General features: G+C 44.0%; 1 protein-coding gene across 2 annotated transcripts in view; it reads left to right on the forward strand.

Annotated features, from left to right (window-relative positions):
* The first annotated feature begins 1,384 nt into the window (after positions 1–1,384).
* DOK5 (docking protein 5) overlaps positions 1,385–21,079 on the forward strand; it is a 60,296-nt gene continuing 40,601 nt past the window's right edge. The window contains exon 1 of one of the 2 annotated variants that reach the window (XM_028735241.2): positions 1,385–1,768. In XM_028735241.2, the coding sequence (XP_028591074.2) occupies positions 1,703–1,768 (66 nt within the window). In that variant the 5' untranslated portion in view covers positions 1,385–1,702. The remainder of the gene's footprint in view (positions 1,769–21,079) is intronic. The other variant, XM_028735240.2, reaches the window with a different exon arrangement.

Below are 21,079 nucleotides of genomic sequence, written 5' to 3' on the forward strand. Positions count from 1 at the left end.
GATTCTGCTAGTGACTGAGACAGCCACGCGGAGATGGGCTGTGCAGTCAGAACGGTTTAACAAGGCAATTTAGCCTAGAGAGGCGGCAGTTTACGCACGAGTAACTCATACCCATTACACTTAGCATAACCAAATACTTGCTCTGTGCCATAGAAAAAATGGGCCAATGTTAGGGGGGTTAACCCCCCTCTTCCGCTTACTTATGGGGTTCATCCTGGAAGCCCCCAACCCCCCAGTGACCCAGCCCAACATTGTGAGTACTATGGGACCTGTTCATTTTATTCTTGTTCTGACTCGGAGCCTAGTACGTTTTAGGTACTTGTTCTGTATTTTATGTCCTGCGTTTACATAGCCACTCGCTAACAGAAATTCTTCTTGCTGTCCGCCAGGTGAAAGAGCAACAAAATACACTACAAAATAATAACAGCACCTATAACAAACAATACTTTTGTATTTGAACGAACAAATGAATAGAGGACACTATTAATAGCTGGGGACCCTCTTTAGTAAAGGTAAAGGGACCCCTGACCATTAGGTCCAGTCGTGGCCGACTCTGGGGTTGCGGCGCTCATCTTGTTTTATTGGCCGAGGGAGCCGGCGTACAGCTTCCAGGTCATGTGGCCAGCATGACTAAGCCGCTTCTGGCGAACCAGAGCAACACACGGAAACGCCGTTTACCTTCCTGCCGGAGTGGTACCTATTTATCTACTTGCACTTTGACATGCTTTTGAACTGCTAGGTTGGCAGGAGCAGGGACCGAGCAATGGGAGCTCACCCCGTCACGGGGATTCGAACCGCCGACCTTCTGATCGGCAAGTCCTAGGCTCAGTGGTTTAACCCACAGTGCCACCCGCATCCAGGGGACCCTCTTTAGGTTGGCAGAAATGCCCTCTGCATCTGCTCAGGGGCACCCATATTCCAGGAGTTCACCCTTGATGCTACTACCAATTAGGTGCTAACACAAAGTCTCCAGCTGAAAACCCGATTTTCTTGCCCCCACTTTTTTTTAATGCCAAGGACGGGGGGGGGGGACCTGTGGCCCTCCAGAGGCACTCCATTGCCCATCAACCCCACCCAGCATGGCCAGCTGTCAGGGATGATGGGAGATGCAGTCCAGCAAAACATCTGGACTGAGGTCCACAGGTATCCTCATCCCTGGACCACAATCAGGCGAGCCCTTCTTTCCCGGCGCAGCAAAAGCCGCTTTCAAAGAGGGAAGGGGGCAAACAGACGTTGTTATATATAAGTGTAGCATTTCTTTCACCCAGGCAGCGAGTGAGGGCGGATCTCGCCGCCCACAACCGGGGAGGGGAGGAAGGAACGAGGCTTGGGGAGGGGGAAGCTCTCTCTGGGCTGATTCTCTGATCTCATCGCACAAGCCAGTCAGCTGCGAGCTGTCTGCCTCTCTCGTCAGCTGATCCAGCAGGAGAGCTTTCCGTCTCTCATTGACTCTTCTCCTCTCACTTCCCAAGTGGATTCCTTCCTTCTTCTTTTTTCCCCCCAAAGATAGCAGCAGCAACAAAACTCTTGCCGGGGAGTTTCTGGGTCAGGAGGAGGATATATTCCGAGGACTGGTCGGTGGGGGGATTTAAAGCAAAACAACAACACCAACACACAGCACCACCGCCCAAGCCCACAGCCCCAAACTGGATTGCATTGCAACTTTGCTCCAACTCCGCTCCTTCTGTTCCCACCGTCCAGGATGGCTTCCAATTTTAACGACATAGTGAAGCAAGGGTATGTCAAGATAAGGAGCAGGCGTTTAGGAGTAAGTATTATTTTTTTTAAAAAAACCCCACAAACAAACCAAAACCCTCCACTGGCGTTATTGTACCGTGTTTGATTTATCAATGGGTTGGTGTTGTTTAACCACAGCGTTGGCTACGTGCGTTGTGTGCGGTTGTCCGAGGATCTGAAAGGGAAACAAGGTTGCATGCTTTATTTTTATTTTATTTTTGACTGTGCAAAGGGCCAGTCCTTTTCCAGGTCTCCCTCCACTGCCATATGTGCATTATAAATATAGAAGCAGCTTGCAGTACCGTGCAAAGGACATTTCTCGATAACGGATACAAGCGGGGTGGAGGAAAGGGAAGCCTGCAAAATCCACACTGGCTCTAATGCTGTCTTTCCAGTGCCTTAGCTTTGTTTGTGTGTGTGGAGAAAGTAGCAAGCTTTGGAATGTCACAGAACTCTTCTGCTAATGGGGTTTGTGGAAGTGAGGCTCATTTCCGAAGATTTATGAGCGTGCTTAGATAAATTTCTTCTCCAATCATATTAGAATTGTCTAAGGGATCTCCTAGTCAGCCAGTGTCCCCTCTTAACTTTTCACTTTCAGAAGAGGAGCCAGCAAGCAGACTTTAGGACTCAGTGGTTCAATGCCCATGCGCAGTTCCCATTCATTTCAATGGGGCTCACCCAAAAGAACTTCCTGGCAGATTAATAGTGTTGTAGCACCTTAGAGATAAGCAGCCTGATGCTGGACAAGCTCGCTCAGAAATAAGCCCTGCAGGATCCAGTGACATTTATACCCCAACAAATATGCCGCGGCAGTAAATCCAGTGGTATTTTTTGCATGCAAAAGGTCTCTGGTAAAACCCCTGGCATCTCCAGGTAAGGCTAGGAAAGATCTCTGTCTGGAACCCTGGAGAGTCAAAAGTAAACCATATGGACCAATTGTAGGAGTCAGTATAAGGCAGCTCCTTACATTCCTATGCTGCCTTGAACATTGATAAAGAAAGCAGAGATATAAAATTTTTGAATAATGATCTACAACGTAATGCCTAGATGACATGCAGCAGTAATGCATTTGTTTCTGAGCCAACATGCAAGGGTGCTACCGTGGACATGGACAGTCATATCTATGTCTAATCAGAATTAAGTCCCATTGACTGAAATCCCATTGACTCCATACTACACCCCATTAAGTGTGTATAGGATCTCAGGCTGCATTAGCTGGCGCAGACATCAAGCTACAACGGGAATGTAAAATTCACATTGGCCGCAATGTGACAAATATGTAAGATTCACATTGGCTGCAGTGTGACAAATATCGTCGTGTAGGTAATTGGAATGACAGTTCTTGAATATCATAGTCTCATATTAACAAATCACCTGTTTGAAGGGACACATGTCTTGCTACCTGACTAAATATTAGATGTTCCTTTCAAATGTGTATTGCTCAGCATGGACACAGGTGCAAATGTGAGGATGTCATTTCCTACATACATGGCACTTGTCGGAAGCCTCTGCAATGCATCTGTAGGTCTAAGTTTCGGTGTCAAAATGTTACCAAGGATGCCCCCTCCACGCAACATTTGGTACCTAAAAAAAGCCACAGTCTTTAGTGTGCTAAGTGAGCTTGCAACTCTCTACTTGGTTGGAGAGTTTGAGGAAACAGGAACCTATGCTATTCCAATGGGGTTGATATTGTACAGAAGTGCTGGCTATAAATGTTCACAAAGTTTCATGGTATGGAAGGTGTGTGTGTGTGTGTGTGTGTGTGTGTAGAAGAAATAGCTTGTATGGACACGTGTGTGTTTAAAGATATATCTCCAGACCAGTGCGTTATTGATTGCAACAGAAACTGATGCCTTAATTTCCTGGTTTGGCTCTACATTTTACGTTTAAGCAATGATTTCATTTATTTACACTTCTGTTCCATTTTGTACTCTAGGTTCATGGAGGTTTATGTAGCCTATGATAGTCTTAACTCCGCCATCATGCTCTCTGCCACACAATGTTGAACTACAGTGATCCATATTAGGACTGGGTTCTGGAAGTCTTGGGTTCAAATTTGAGGGAGGCACATAGTTCAATGGTAGAGCACATGCATTGCTTGCATAAGATTCTGAGTTCAGTCCCAGGCATCTCCATGTAGTGCTATGTGAGACTCTTATGTGAAAATCTGGAGAGCTGTTGTCAGTCAGTGTAGACGTTCCTGAGCAAGATGGACCAATGGCAGCTTCTTATGTTTCTATTCTCACCCATTGATGAATTTACTTGATAGACGTTGGCAACTCACTATTGTTCTGCCTTGGTTCTTCCATCTGTGAAATGGGAACTATGACCGATCTTGGAGATTGCTCATACAGAACATATAACTAAGGTGTCTCACGTGGCAAGTAGCAGACGGAAAAATAGGTGAATTTCAGATCTGAATTGCAAGTTGACTCCTAGAGTTCTCACTAGGAATGGGAAAAATACAAGAGATGTGTACAAAAATATACCAATGGTTTTTCATCTATGGCAGCATTTGAATGACCTTGGATAAAGAAATATAGGAGAAATACGATTAACAGTACAAATTGTTGTAAGAATGTATTAGAGAATATATAAAGAATAGATTAAAAATTGTAGGTACATTCACTATTAGAATAAAAGCATACAGCGAGAATTGACAGGAAGTCCAAAGTTTTTATGATATTTTTTGTTAATAAATTTTGTTAATAATCTTTGTCAATAACCGCATAAAAAGTAGCATAAACACAGCTGAAGCTTAAGGTTTATAACTATGTAAGAAAGGGCAAGTATATGGGTTTTTTATTTTGTGTGTGTGTATATGATTGAAATCTCAATTTACTCAACGAGATTTACTATATATATGTAATGTATTATAAGACTATTAATAAAGCTTGTTACATTGCAAAGAAAGAAAGAAAGAAAGAAAGAAAGAAAGAAAGAAAGAAAGAAAGAAAGAAAGAATGCTAAGGAGCCACAGAATAGTCACTTCCAATGGTACAGTAAAAGTGGGAAAGGTGGCCTGTTGGGAGAAGGAGATAAAGCTTGCTAGTTATTAAAAGTTTCAAACAGATGATGCCTTGCGAAGATCATAATGAAATATGCCAAATTGTACCGTGTGCTAGGGCCCTCAGGTACAGTTCACATTAAATTGTCACCTCAGGTGTGGTAAGCTTTCTGTGATTATTGTGCTCATCTATGGTGTTACCCTTGTTAGCTTTGCTGTCATTTTTTTTAAAGTGTTTGAAACAAAGACAGCAAAATGGTCAGTGCTGCTGCTCTCATTATATTGCTAATTAATTGTGTTTTGCACCAGGTGTAATGAGAAAAAACCACCACCAGGTGCTTGTTTAGATGGGAGCTCAGGGCCTATACAGGTGGAAAGAGGTGCTTATACTTTGTCCAGGACACCTTATATTGAATTCATGGTGTGGAACAGACTGTCTAACCAGAGTTGTGCATGCTCTAGTTATCTCCCGCTTGGACTACTGCAATGCGCTCTACGTGGGGCTACCTTTGAAGGTGACTCGGAAACTGCAATTAATCCAGAAAGTTTCAGCTAGACTGGTGACTGGGGGCGGCCGCCGAGACCATATAACACTGGTCCTGAAAGACCTACATTGGCTCCCAGTACGTTTCCGAGCACAATTCCAAGTGCTGGTGCTGACCTTTAAAGCCCTAAACGGCCTTGGTCCTGTATACCTGAAGGAGCATCTCCACCCCCATTATTCAGCCCGGACACTGAGGTCCAGCACCGAGGGCCTTCTGGTGGTTCCCTGGCTGTGAGAAGTGAGGTTACAGGGAACCAGGCAGAGGGCCTTCTCGGTAGTGGTGCCTGCCCTGTGGAACGCCCTCCCAGCAGATGTCAAGGCAATAAACAACTATTTTACGTTTAAAAGACAATGAAGGCGACCCTATTTAGGGAAGTTTTTAATGTCTGATGCTGTATTGTTTTTAATATTCGGTTCCGCACACGGAAATGCCGTTTACCTTCCCGCCAGTAAGCGGTCCCTATTTATCTACTTGCACCTGGGGGTGCTTTCGAACTGCTAGGTTGGCAGGCGCTGGGACCGAACGACGGGAGCGCACCCCGTCGCAAGGATTCGAACCGCTGACCTTTCGATCGGCAAGCCCTAGGCGCTGAGGCTTTTACCCACAGCGCCACTCGCGTCCCTTATTATTATATTGTTGATACCTATTGGAAAAATTCCCCCTCCCCCAAATGTTATTATCCATTTGATTTGTTCACCTATGTATTTATAAGCTATTATACGCTGTGGGTTAAACCACTGAGCCTAGGGCTTGCCTATCAGAAGATCGGCGGTTCGAATCCCCGTAACGGGGTGAGCTCCCGTTGCTCCCTTCTCCTGCCAACCTAGCAGTTCGAAAGCACGTCAAAGTGCAAGTAGATATATAGGTACCGCTCCAGCGGGAAGGTAAACGGCATTTCCGTGTGCTGCTTTGGTTCGCCAGAAGCAGCTTAGTCATGCTGGCCACATGACCCGGAAGCTGTACGCCGGCTCCCTCAGCCAGTAAAGCGAGATGAGCGCCGCAACCCCAGAGTCGGTCACGACTGGACCTAATGGTCAGGGGTCCCTTTACCTTTACCTAATAAAACATGGATGCCTATGGAGATGCCGAAAGGAAAAGGGAAAACCTACAAATTCAGTACTGCTATGCATTTCCTTTAAAGTTAAATAGAATAGTTAGAATTAATGGAGTCCAGGAGACATTATTTTGGAGAAAGAGGATGTCAATGTGGCTCGTGGAGATGAGTTTGTGGCTGCTTTCTGCCTCTGTTCCTATTGCTGTGAATTAAGCCACGGTTGGCTTAGCATGTTGTCCAAGCCCAGGCTCGTAGTTTCTCTTGCTTTAGACAAACCATAAGCTGTAACGAAACTTTGTTCTTGGCTTACAGTTTGTGCTTTGCCTGGAAGAGACAAACCACAAGGCTGGGTTTGAATGACACCCTAATCGAAACCATGGCTTAGCACAAAGCAAGGTAGCAGCAGAAGGGCTGGGGCACCAACTTGGGGCCCCCACTGTGGGTGCCCAACGTTGGCATGCACTGCGCCATGCCCTAGTGACGTTGTGACGTGGCACGATGTCATCACGTCATGTCGCAATGTCATTGTTGTGCAGCACTCTCTGGTGCTGTAGCAGCAACTGAACCAGAGCCTCCGACTTTGCACGCCGCTGTTGCGGCTGCCGAGCACGAATCTCAACTAAAACACCTGGAACATTCATGACTTGCTTTGACACAACATCATTCTAGCCTCCCTGGAATTAGATATTGAATACAAGATCACAAGCACATGGAATCAGAGATAGGAATAGTGGGTGTGAACTAGGAGTGTTGAGGCCAAAGACTTATTCCTAATGGTTTCAGTGTGATCTTGTCTCATATTAAGCCACTGTTCTCTTTATTTATTTGTTTACTATTTTATGTTATAGTCTACCTTGGTCCTGATGGTGGGTCAAAAAAAGTAAGAATTAAAATAAGTAGCAATGTACAATTAAAATCATAGTATAAAAACCAGAAAAACAACCAATATTGGTATTACATAATGACAGCGCAGAACTGTAGGCAACACTGGAGGAGGAGGAAGAGGAGGAGGAAGGAAGATGTCCACTCAGCCCAAGGCCTGAGGTGCCCCTTGACCAAAGAGGTGCAACTTGACCAATCATCAAAAAGCATAAGTGATGGAACAAGGCAGACCTCATAGGGGAGGTCATTTCACAACCTGGGGGACACCACGGAGAAGACCCTGTCACATGTTACCACCCCTTGAACCATGGAGGGTGACAGCTCAGCCAACCAGGTCTTCGCTGCTGATCTTAACATCTGGGCAGATTGATGTAGGATGAGACACTTCTTCAAATATTTGGGGCCCAAGTTGTTTAGAGCATTGGCATGTGACACAGGGAATTCTGGCTCAATGTGGGTTAACAACTGAGGAATTATAAACCACGATTAGTTATTCACTATTATATTATATAAGAGCAGGTACCTTAATTTCCTTAATTTTTACTTCCTTTGTCCTTCCTCATCCATTGTCCTTTGGCATCATAAATATATTATATAAATGTATTACACTCAAATTGATTTTTTTTTAAAAAATGACACATAGTCTAATAGTCATAATGCCAAAGGATGAGGAAGAAGAAAATAAGGAAATTAAGGTACCTGATCTTATATAATGATATAGAATGAAATTATAAAATAGCCACTGATGAACTCAGTTTGGGGCAAGGAGGAGAGGCGACTAATTGCAGTTGGTCCCATCCAAGCCAATGGTATGAGCCTCATTCTTGTTATTTGTGATAAGACAGGACACAAAGTCCTGCTAAATATTTGAACCAGCTGGAATACACACACACACACACACACACACACAAGTTTTTGCTTGAAGGCCACAATAAGTGAATATCTATGTAGCAGGAAAGGGAATTACAGAAATGATAGCTGGTGGCTAATTTAAAAATCTGATTTGGGTTATTTACTGTTAGTAAAAGTGCAATTTTACATTCCATTTGAAACGGGCAATTAGCATATTCATTTAATTAAAAAAATAGTTGCCATGGAAGCAATAGTATCACATCCTCCTTCCAAAGAAAAGTAAAATTATCGCATTGCCTCTCTAAAATACCAAATTCTTATTGAAAATCCAGGAATCTCAAGGCAAAAACATTGTTGCTGTTGTTGTCGTCATTTTCATTATCATTCTGCAAATTTTTTTATCTGCCTTTTGACTTCCAAAAGGCCCCCCCAATGTGTCATCCAGATTAAAAAAAAGCAACAAAACAATATAAAATTAGATAAAAAACAAACACAGTACATCAATTAGATGATTTAAACTATATGTGCACCTTCTGGTTAGGATCCCCAAACACTGACTCAGTTTCTCCCCCTCATAAGTGAAATACCTCTGAGCATCTACAGAATGCTCTTCCTTAGTAAATGGAATGCGCCACGAAGTGGCTTTGCTCCTCTACTTCTATTTCAGCATGTAATCTAAGGGCCAAGGTAGTTTTAAAAAAACTCTTTAAATCAGCTAGGGAAGGGGAATGCTGAACAGCTCCCCCACTAAAATTAACCCCCCCCCCCGCCACAAGCTGTTATTAGCCCTGCTGGAGAGAAAAAGATCACAGAGGGTTGAACTAGATGATCCTTGGGGTTCCTTCCAACTCTACCATTCTATGATTCTGTGATTGAAGGAGAATATTTCAGCTGGGAAATAACACTGGGGGTGGCGATTAATAATAATAATAATAATAATAATAATAATAATAATAATGATAATAATTTTATTTATATCCCGCCCTCCCCAGCCGAAGCCGGGCTCAGGGCGGCTAACAACAATAAAACAGTACAAAAGTACAGCATAAACAACATGCTAAAATCATTCATTATAAAATTAATTAATTCAAGCCACTGGCAACCATTGGGCCAGAGCTCCGCAAAGATTGCCGAGGGAGGGAGTCAGGCTGTGCCCTGGCCAAAGGCCTGGTGGAACAGCTCTGTCTTGCAGGCCCTGCGGAAAGAAGTCAAGTCCCGCAGGGCCCTGGTCTCTTGTGACAGAGTGTTCCACCAGATCGGAGCCACAGCCGAAAAAGCCCTGGCTCTAGTTGAGGCCAGCCTAACTTCTCTGTGGCCTGGGACCTTCAAGATGTTTTTATTTGAAGACCGTAAGTTTCTCTGTGGGGCATACCAGGAGAGGCGGTCCCGTAGGTACGAGGGTCCTAGGCCGTATAGGGCTTTAAAGGTTAAAACCAGCACCTTAAACCTGATCCTGTACTCCACCGGGAGCCAGTGCAGCTGGTATAGCACCGGGTGAATGTGATCTCGAAGCGAAGACCTCGTAAGGAGTCTCGCTGCAGCATTCTGCACCCGCTGGAGTTTCTGGGTCAGTCTCAAGGGCAGCCCCACGTAGAGCGAGTTACAATAATCCAGTCTGGAGGTGACCGTCACGTGGATCACAGTGGCTAGGTCAGGGCGAGAGAGCACTCTCTCTGTTCCAATTAAGCACTCCCTGTTCCAATGCTTGTTCTCCATTGCTGATTATAAGTTAAAAACAGCTGGGAACATTGTCCTAATGTTGTCCTGGTTTAGACAATACCATACCCTCCAACATTTCTCAGATGAAAATAGGGATGTCTCATTCCATAACGATAATTTCACTATTTATACCCCACATATCTTATTGGGTTGCCCCAGCCACTCCAGGCAGCTTCCAACATATATAAAAACACAAAACATTAAACATTAAAAAAAACCTTCCTTATACAGTGGTGCTTCAGGTTATGGACTCCACTAACCCAGAAATAGTACCTCGGGTTAAGGTACTATTTGCTTCAGGATGAGAACAGAAATTGCATGGCGGCAACAGGAGGCCCCATTAGCTAAAGTGGTGCTTCAGGTTAAGAACAGTTTCAGGTTAAGAACGGACCTTCAGAATGAATTAAGTTCTTAACCCGAAGTACCACTGTACAGGTTTGCCTTCAGATGGCTTGGAGGTTGGATAACTTCATACTCTCCAACATTTCTCCCATGAAAGTAGGGACATCCTAAGGAAAAGCAGGACATTCTGGGATCAAATCAGAAACCGGGATGTCTTCTCTAAATCAGGGGTGTCCCTGGAAAACAGGGACACTTGCAGGATCTGCAATACGCTTGCTACATATGCTTGTGAGACTGAATGATCTGTAATCACAATATTATGTTGCTTATGCAATATATTATACAGTTATTTATCTGGACTATGAAAACTGAATCCAAAGGGCACTTTCTGCTCTCTACCTAGATTTGCCTTCCTTTAACTCACTGCTTCCTGTTCTATTGTCAGTGGAAGGGATGATCTACTATATTACATCCTGCGATACTCATTCTACTATTTGTAAAATGATCACCATTTCTCTCTTCCAGTGCTTCAGTCTAATTACGGGCGATTCCATTGGCTGCCTCTCCTACGGTTTTCTTGCTAGATCTTGTATCATCCTTGCAGGTGTCCTGAGAACCTTGTATGGCTTGTCAAAATCCACTGACACATACTCAGGGAGGGGGTGTCCTTGTGTTCAGAAATAACACCGTCTTTCCCCACCAATTGTAACACGAAGAAGAATCCCAGGCGGAGAGGCTTCTGTTATATATAGAGTGTGAACTGCTAAGACCTGCGCATTCCATAGTGACTTCCTTCCTGCATCTTCGATATCCTCTTTAATGGGGCAACCTGAGGACAAGACTTGGAACTGGCAGGGCTTGAACTTGGATGCAAGCTGCCAAATGTGTTCACAGACCGGTTTAGAGCCACCCACTGCTGTTTCTGGCGGAGGACTCTGAATTCTACCTTGCTCCCCACTTCCCCGTCCTGCTGCTTCTGCAATGATTGCAATTTTATCGACCAATAAAACGGCAGTTAAGGAGTTACAGACTTCCAAAGGGGCAGTAACAGAGCTATGGGCACCAGGCACCCAGCTGATGCCCACCAGGCCTTGCAGTGCACCAAGATTAATTGAGCTCATGTACCTTCCATGAGCTAGTCAGCCCCATTCCCAGGTGTGTGCAAAACGGTTGCATCTCTGAAATAACCACATGGATTTTGTGATCATGCAGGCATTTATCTGAACGTTAAAGTCGTTTCTTGTCTTTCAATCCTACATATTTCTGTAGTATTAGTTTGTATTCTACCCCTTTGGGCACTCCCTGCAAAGTTGGGTTGTTTTATTTGATATTACTGTCAAATTCTTCCATTCTAATACTTATTAATGGCCGGGTCTAACTTTTCTATCTCCCACTATACCCACCTGTTTACAGTATTTTGTGTTTCTATCTTATTCTGTTATATTCATTCTCTCGCTTGCTCTTTGATCAGAAATTCCTTTTCGTCGATAACATTTTGCTAGATTCCTGTGTTTTTTCAAATGCGCCATACTTCTAAAACACAGTGTCTTCTGTTCCCTGCCCCCGAACACCTATCCCACAGTTAAATGTGCAGCAATCCTTGTTGCACATGCATGCAGGTGGCCTGTATCTGAAACTTTTCTGAAACTACAAACCAGGGGACATAAGAACAACCACCCAGTAGCTCCTTCTATGCCCCCACTTAACCCAAATTGCATTGAGATAATAAGGCAGTAAATGTCCAGTTGCTGACAAATCCACCATGGATCAGTGATGGTCCATTGTTAGGGAGCATTCAGGGCCATGTCAGTGCAGTTTGCCTCTGAATACCAGTTGCTGGAAACTGTGAGAGGGGTTTGGGGCTCCCTATAGGTAACTGGTTGCCCCCCGTGAAAACTAGACTTTAAGCCTGATCCATCAGGGTTCTTCTCATGTATTCTGCTAAGCTCTTGACTGGCAGGAGAGAAAGGCACATCTGCCTCAGAATAGTGCCCCTCTTAGTGTTTTACACATTCTACCAGTTACCTGGTTTCATCTTCTTTGCCAGTATCATTGACAGGAGCGAGCCAGCAGTAAATTACACTGAGTAAGTTGGAGTTAACTCTGGATTGGCAAAAACGGGATCTGCACAGGAGTGTCATGTCTAATGAGCACAGCAACTCATCTCTAGCAGGTCATGTTGTGAAGACCGAAGGTCCCTGCCTACCCACAGCTACCTAAATCCTGTCCTCCCCAGGGTTTCCCCCAAGTAATCTGAGACTATGCCTGTGTGAAGCTAACTACTCTTGCCCTCTTCATGCCTCTCCTGGTTCTGGGAGACCAGGAGAGAGGGGAGCTTGTTGCAGCAGCAGGAGGAGACACCTGTGGCTCTTTACCTGCTTTTGATTCTGGACTTCTCTTTGCCATAGACTCTCCCAGCAAACCCAGTTTACCTCTTCAGCTTCTGACACCTCCTCCCAGTCTTCTCCCTCTGACCACTCAGCGTCGTGTCCCCCCCCCCAATGTTTTGGAGCCTTCTTCCCTTGGGGCTTCCCTTTCTCTCACCATTCCCCTGTGCCCAACCAGTCCATGACAATCATTAAGCAGCACAACTTGAAATCTTTTAAGCCAACTGCAGCTTGGCTGTGTAAATAACTGATCTGATTTTGCTGTTTATCTGGGACTGTAAATACAGGGTGTGTGTGTGTGTCAGGCACCTACAGAAGATAATATGTGGCTAGTATGCTGTGTTTGGCTTGCTGGGACACAAGTCATTCAGACTTGCTTTAATTTACAATCCCCAAATGTACAGGGGTTTTATTTATCTCTTGGTATTTCAACAGACGCCATCTTTAGAATGTAAATTAGGACTTTCTTCTATTGCCAATTTTTTTGACAGGCCATTTGTTTGATTTCCCTGTTTTGCAATTATTAGAGAACCAAGGGGGAAACCGAGAGAGTGCGTGAGAGAGAGCACACTGTGATTTTTAAATTCACCGTGCTCGTGTTGGATGCTTTTCTGCACGACCTGCTTGTGCTGACTCTTAGTGGTGTGTAATTTGTAATTCCAGGCCATGTTTCCCCCCAAGATTCCATGGATTTATGTTTTAGCCACATCATAACGGAAAATTTGCCAAGACAAACCGCTAGCTGTCATTGAAGATGTACAAAAGAATATTTTTTAAAAGTTAATCTTGAAGCAGCATCTTGGGGAAAGTTGCAAAATGCTTTCATGTCTCAGAGATGATGGTTCATGTGTCAGATGAGCTAAAAAAAAATGATTCTTACTCTTGAAGGAAGTTAAAAGTTATTAAAGTTATTATTATAGCTGATCATGTCTGCCAAGCCTGTTTTAGGATTGTAGAACAGAGATAACAGACATATTTCTGCAAGTGTCTGAATTGTTAAGAGTTGCTTTGGTCATCTTTGGCATTCTGTTGAATGATTTCCCTTTGGAAGCATTTCCACAGTGTGCATAACAGAAATAAATACTTATTTCATCCATTCCTTTGGAAAACAAGAAATAATAATAATAATAATAATAATAATAATAATAATAATAATAATAATAATAATATATTGATTAAATTTTTACTTGCTTTAAGGTGCCCAAGGCAATCCAAAGCAACTTACAACCAAATATAAGTGCCTGTGTATTATATATTTACCTAGTCAGACATTGGAGAACATTTGACAAGTTGTGATAACCAATCTGGTTTTATTCTGTTATTTTTATTCTGTGTATTTTAGCTTTTAATGTGTTGTCATGACTTTCATGTGTGCGGCCTCAGGCACTTTCAATAAATACTTGATATCGAATAGGCCACAAGAAAGGTGACAAGTGAGCCTCTTTGGGAAGAGTATTCCACAGCTGGGGTGCCACCACTGAGGAGGCCCTTTCCATTGTAGTTATTGTAACAGAACCCTTCTCAAACAGCAGTATGTTTTACATTTAACCAGGACAGCTTGTAACTTTCAGCCAGCGCCTGGTGGTATAGCTCAAAGCTAAGGGGTGCTTCCTCAAAGTAGCAGCTTTGTGTTCAGCAAGACATTCTCCCTGTTTTATATTCCTGCCTTAGGCTGTAACTGGCTTTGATCCATCCCACTCATGCTGGTGTCATTGGTCCATCTAACTCAGTATTTTCTACACTGACTGGCAGTAGTTGGCCAGTATTTCAGATTACAGATTCCACTAACCCAGAAATAGTACATCGGGTTAAGAACTTTGCTTCAGGATGAGAGCAGAAATCATGTGGTGGCGGCACGGCGGCAGCAGGAGGCCCCATTAGCTAAAGTGGTACCTCAGGTTAAGAACAGTTTCAGGTTAAGAACAGACCTTCAGGACAAATTAAGTTCTTAACACGAGGTACCACTGTACTGAAGATTAACCTCAGACTTCCTGCATGAAAAGCGGATCTTCTACCATAGAGAGAGCTACAGCATTCCCATCAATCATTGTTCTCATGTGAAGTCAGCACCAGAAACCAGGCCAAGACCTAGAGATGGATTTGCATCATCCAGGCAAAGTCCTAGGCAGAAAAGGAAGCTTTTACATCTCTTCCTGTTGAGGAGAGATAGTGCCCAGTCTTGAATGGGAGAGACACTGACCATCCTTCATTCTCTAGGAATATGCTCCAACCTGTAGGCCTGATGGCTCTTCATCCTAAAAGGCCAGTTGTGCAGAGAGCCAAGGGTTCCTGAAGCCAGTGCTTTTTTTCTGGGGGTACACATACCCCTAAACATTTTGTGAATCTAAGTTTGACCTCATTGAGGGGCAATGTTTCAATATGAGTAGGAAAATGAGAGTACCCCTAAACATTTTTAAAGAAAAAAAGCACTGCCTGTAGCCCCTGTAGTTCCTCACAAGAGGAACCACAGCTGCCTGTATTTTAAAAGTCTAGGTTGTGAGGTGATAACTCTAATTTACTGCTTCTCAGTGACTCAGTGCTTAAGCCTTTAGAGTAGTTATTCCCCACTAAATTTTGTGGGAAATGATTTGCTGGTTACTAGTGACAATTAAGTGAAGTTGCTTAAAGTAATGCATGCCATTGGCTATTTCCTTTCTATTCTTCATTGGCGGAGCTTAATTAAATGGAGTTGCATTGATCCAAATCAGCACAGAAGCTGTTTGAAAGTAATCCAGTTACTTTATATAGAACATTTAGATGACAACTTCCAGGGTAGAACCTTCCCAGGGCAGACTGTGTCAGAAACTTAATGCATAATGCATCAGATATCAGTAAAGGCAGCGTCTCAAAGAAAAACATTAAAGCATGAACTTTCTGCGCCAGTAACACCAACAGTCAACAAACTGAAGGTTTTCGAGAAAGTTATGAGAGTGGAAAAGGTCAGGGAGATAAATCATATGTGGGCAAATGGAAATAGCAAGGTATTTTAGAAAAGCCAGTTAAGGCTGCAGTTCTGAGCACTCACACTGAGAACTCGTTGGAAAGTCAACGTGTTTAGATCAGGCTGCAAGATGATTATAATACTCAAACACAAAATATAATGTTCTAAAAGGGAGCAATTGTTCTCTTGATCTACTGAGAGCAGCAGCAATAGCAATGCTGTCTGGGCTATAAGATGACAATTTAAACTGAGCTGCTCACCGGAACAAACAACTGAGAGGGCGTATGGAATTTCCTTCCCAAGAAAAGATGGAGCAGACATCTGCCAGGAATGGTTCACGTTTACAACGTGGCACCTTAGGAAACGGCTGTGGTCCCATCTGCATATTACATTTAGTTTCAAAAGGGAAGGCCTTGATTTGAACTGGGTCTCAGTAAGGGAGAAGGAGAATGCTACGGAGTTCAGCGTGGGACTTTTTCCATAGCAGGAGTGATGATGTCAACAATGAGAGCAGCAGGTTATTTGATGGAGTCTTCTTGCTTTGGAAAACGAATGAGTTGACGTCGAGGCTTTCAAGTTTATTTTCAACAGATCAGCATAGAGGAAGGCCATAGGGTGAAGCGGGTTATTTATTCCCTTTTCTTTAATGCAGTTTAAATGGTTATACTTCTTTGCAAGTTGTTTTTGTTTCCGATTGAATGCCTCAAAGCAGTGGTTCCCAATTGGTGGTCTGTGAACCCCAGTTGTTCTATATAACCCACCCAGGGTGTCTGCGGCACCATTCACATAACAAAAACTATTGTAGAGATATCAAAATTTTCAAAAATAGTGGGTTAATGGCTTGGCTTTTGAAAAACAGGGGGGCTGCTGTTACGGCTGCCGTAGCTTCCAGAAAAATTTCAAAAATCGGCAATTTTGAGTTTCGTTTTCCCCAAAATCTCAAGAACTTTTGAATTTTACTTCTAGAAATATGGCAATCCTACTGTTGTACTTAGCTAATTGGAAACCACTGCCTTACATATTGCATGTCAGCTGGCTGAATATCTTTTTTTTGTTAAGTTCAGTGTGCTGCCAGAAGTAAGCTCTACTGAGTTTGGTGGAGTTTGCTCCAAAGAAACTATGCATAGAATTGCAGTCGTGATGGTCCTGATAAATTGGATATTATGCTATTTATTGGTGCTCGTGTTCTCTATCTACCGCTATCCATTCAGCAGCCTGCATTTTGGGACTTTCCCTGAGGGACATACCTATAGACCATAGCTATCAACTTTCAGATTTGAAAATAAGGGACCAGTAGCCTCAAAAATAAGGGATCAGCAGCCTCACCTGTCCCGGGGACAGTCTACAGGATATCTAATAATCTGAGATAGCAATGGGAAGCAGCGGGAAACGGTGCTGGAATAAGGGAATTTCCTGCAAAAAAAGGGAAGGTTTACAGCTATGCTATAGACATTTATTGGGACTGTGGCTGCAGCTGGAGCCATTATGAAAATTTACTACTATACCACAGAGTGCAGAGGAATTTGTGAAGAGTGCTTCTGAGCATGTACAGGTTACATATAGCTCATTACTAAGTAGCTGCAACCATCTTCCCCCTCCAGGCAGAACCTTGGCATTTGCCTTTTTCAGAGACAGACCACAGTGTACAACTTTTGGGGCCTCTTCTCATATATGTACAGTATATAGGATAACCAACGATAATTGGAGTGACTAACTGGGGATTAGATTAATTTTTGTGGAGTTGATGGACTTTTCTTTCCATTTTCATTTTCTTGAGTCATCAAGTATGACCAGGGCCCACGCTTTTAAAATGACTCAGGGCTTTGTTTACCGCTGTACCACTCATCTCTTTAGGTAACAGGCCACGTAGAAACGTAAAGAAATTCATGAAGGGTGTTTCCGAGAATATATGGGTTACACTTTGTTAATGACTAAGCTGCTATCATCTTCCCCCTCTGGGCACCTAGGTCAGAACGTGCGCTTTCCACACACTTTTGAACACTGGCACTTGCCTTTTTAGAAACAGACCCAAAGTGTAAGACTTTCAAGGCTTCTTTATCCATCTGCAAGATAACCAGCAATAATTGGGGTGACATACTGTGGATTTGATTCATATAGCTTTTTTGGAGCTGACAGATCTTTCATTGCACTGTCTGCAAATATGATCGGAGTCCCACGCTGCAAGAGTGACTCAGACTTTTGCTTCAGTGAAATTAATGTCACTGGTTTTAATTGAAATTATTGATCCATTAGGATGTTTACACCATTTACTTCCTGGTGCCTAAACTGCAGAGGATTAAATAATTGGACTCCTCATTTGTTTGATGTCAACGAAGAAAACGTTGGTTCCAGTGAACTTACTGATTTAGTTTGGAGCGTGGCGAGGGAAGGAACCCCGTTCCATCTGAGGGCTGCATTCCTTCCGGGGGATGCATGCCAGCAGGGGAAAAGTCCAGAAGCAAAAGTGGGAAGATGAGACTCTTAATGCTGATACAGTAGGCTACATTCCAGCTGTGCAAAAGTCAGATATACAGACACATGCACACACCTCTCTCCTCCATCAAGGCAAGCAAAGGGTATTTTTTGCTCAAAGAATAGCACTTGATGGGGTCATGGAGCAGGGCCAGTGAGGGTGTGGCCTGGAGAAAGTGTGTGTGGCCCAGTGTGGGGGAGGGGAATAGCCTTAAGAGAGTCCTGAGCATCAGACAGATTCCTGGACAATTGCAGGTCCCCAAATTTGGTCCCCAAGATTTTGGTTCCCTATCCCTGGTTAAGAGTATGCTTTCCAATTTCTTCTTTTGTTCAAGTATATGTATGTATACGATAAACTCAATTCAATAATATTGAATGGCGTAGCTTATTATAGCAGCAAGGGGGTTCTGATCACGGGGCACATCTGTTAAGGCCTTGGTCTTAGCTTCTAATTTTCTGGCTTTGTGGAGCTTGAGTGAACATCAGACAGCTCTAGCTCTGAACTTAAACCAGCAGAGGGTTGTTGGTTTTTTTAAAAATCATTAAATAGCATGATTGGCCCATTAAATGAGCAAGGCTTTTTTTTTAAGCAAACAAGCCTGATAAAAAGGCAAGATTCATCACATCCTTCTGACCACCTCGACTCTTCTCCCCACAACCAAACAACCTTCAAAATGCTCCTCGTATCCCTGTACCTGCTACTGCAAGTCTTGATTGATTACCAAGAGGTCAGAAATCGAGAGATGTGTGTGCACAACTGGACCAGTCCCTTAGCAAAAAGTACCATGAAGGTATCACCCTGTAGCAATAAGCAGAAGGCATGTTCCATCTGTTTTGTACGTCATTCTCTTATGGCTCATATCATCACCATCACCATCATTATTAAAAGTGGAGGAAAGAAGGCTGCATACCACAGAAGATGGAGGTGAGCAAAGTGTTAATGAGTGCGTTGTACAAGCTACGTCAACATTAGCAACAGACGACAGCTCTTCCCCCTCCTCTGCATCTTCCTAATTAAATGCAGTAAGTAGGATAGAGAGAACCATAAAATGGCACAGCCTTCATCCTAATTGCTAAGTCCTCATAGTCCCCCAAGTTCCAAAGTCTGTATGGCCACGAGTTAGTCACTGGATGTATTGCACTGGCAAGCAGCCCAAGTTATTAATGAACTGACTCATTTATTTATTTTTAAGCAATATCTGATCTGCGCTGGTGGAAGCTCCAGTCAGGTAGCAGGAACTGAGCTGGATCGATAGTATTTTCTGTGTCTTTGTCATTATAGACTTAGTTACTGTACTGTGAACATTACTCATATAATTTATGTTTGGAATCAGCTTCACGTTGAAGCAGAATGGATATTAGTGTGGGCACTCAAGGTGGACTTTCAGCACTAGGGACAAGTGTAGGAGGAATACCAGATTACGATTTTGGATATAAATTTGAGTGTTCTGGAGGATCAGCCCCAGTTAGACAGAAGAGGCAGTGGTTGGTTTGGTGGGAATATCTGTAATTCAGTGGTAGCTTTGTCTACAGAAGGCCCCAGGTTCAGGTCCAGACATCTCCACGTAGCGCTGGAAATATCCCCTGACCAAACGTCTGGAGAAACTGATGTCAATCCTGGGCTAGATGGACCAGTGGTCTGACTCAGCAGTTTCCTGTGTTCCTTACACCGAAAATCCATTTTGGGGTTGCCACTTGGGGAGTTGCCACTCTGAGACCTTATTTATGGCCCCCAGCATGGTGAGAGAGTGTGGAAGGAAAGCTGTTGGTCACCTTGTGGGGTGAGAGCCCACAACAATGGTGGTCATAAGGCTCTTCCTGGTGAGAGCTGGGGTGGGAATATCTGCACTACCCCAGGTAGGAAATGGAGTGGCCTCCTTGGAAGAAAGAGTCTCAAAACCAAACCAAATATTGAGTGTGCTACTATTCTATTTATATACCTGTTGTCTTTGTCCATGGAGTTTTCTTGGCAGGGATACTGGAGTGGCTTGCCGGTTCCTGCTCCAGGTGGATCACGTTTGGTCAAAACTCTCCACTATGACCTGTCCATCTTGGGTGCCCTGCACGGTATAGCTCATAGCTTCCCTGAGTTGTTCAAGCCCCTTCGCCACGGCAAGGCAGTGATCCATGAAGGGGATGTATGGAATGTATTTTTAGTGATGTATGGAAGTGAGAGCTGGACCATAAGATGTATTTTTAGTGATATATGGAAGTGAGAGCTGGACCATAAAGAAGGCTGATCACCGAAGAATTGATGCTTTTGAATTATGGTGCTGGAGGAGACTCAAGAGTCCCATGGACTGCAAGCAGATCAAACCTATCCATTCTTAAGGAAATCAGCCCTGAGTGCTCCCTGGAAGGACAGATCCTGAAGCTGAGGCTCCAATACTTTGGCCACCTCATGAGAAGAGAAGACTCCCTGGAAAAGACCCTGATGTTGGGAAAGATGGAGGGCACAAGGAAAAGGGGACGACAGAGGACGAGATGGTTGGACGGTGTTCTCGAGGCTACCAGCATGAGTTTGACCAAGCTGCAGGAGGCGGTGGAGGACCAGGAGTGCCTGGCATGCTCTGGTCCATGGGGTCATGAAGAGTCGGACACGACTAAATGACTAAACAACAACAACAACTATTCTATTTAGAATCATAGAATTCTAGAGTTGGAAGGGACCTTGAGGCTCCTTCATCCTCCATAGGTTCAGAAAGCATAGTTACTGGGTCCCCTGCCTTGTCACGCCCAGGTGCATCTGGGGACAGGGAGGTTTCATCAAGCAGGCTCTGTGACCTCGTCTCATCCCTGCCCATTTTCCACTCTGAGTCCTCATCCTTAGGTGCCTCCTGGTCCTCGGCTGAATCACAGGTTCTGAGGGATTCATATGACAGTTGGATGGGGAGACTTAATGGGCCAGAACTGTCCTGGGGGCAGCAATTTGTCACCTCTGCTTTATGGGTGGCATCAGAGCTCCCATGCTTATGCATGGTGTGGTAAGATTAATGGCTGCTTAACACTGTATTTGCCATATGTTCCAAATCCATGAGCAGTCAGGCACTGTCTGGACAAAGAGGAGTGGTGGGAGACACCTGCCAGTGCATTGGTTGTGGGACACCAAAGAGAGGTGAGAGGGAGAAGATTAGGAGGAGG

The sequence above is a fragment of the Podarcis muralis genome, chromosome 5 (assembly GCF_964188315.1).
Source record: "Podarcis muralis chromosome 5, rPodMur119.hap1.1, whole genome shotgun sequence".
Lineage (NCBI taxonomy): Eukaryota > Metazoa > Chordata > Lepidosauria > Squamata > Lacertidae > Podarcis > Podarcis muralis.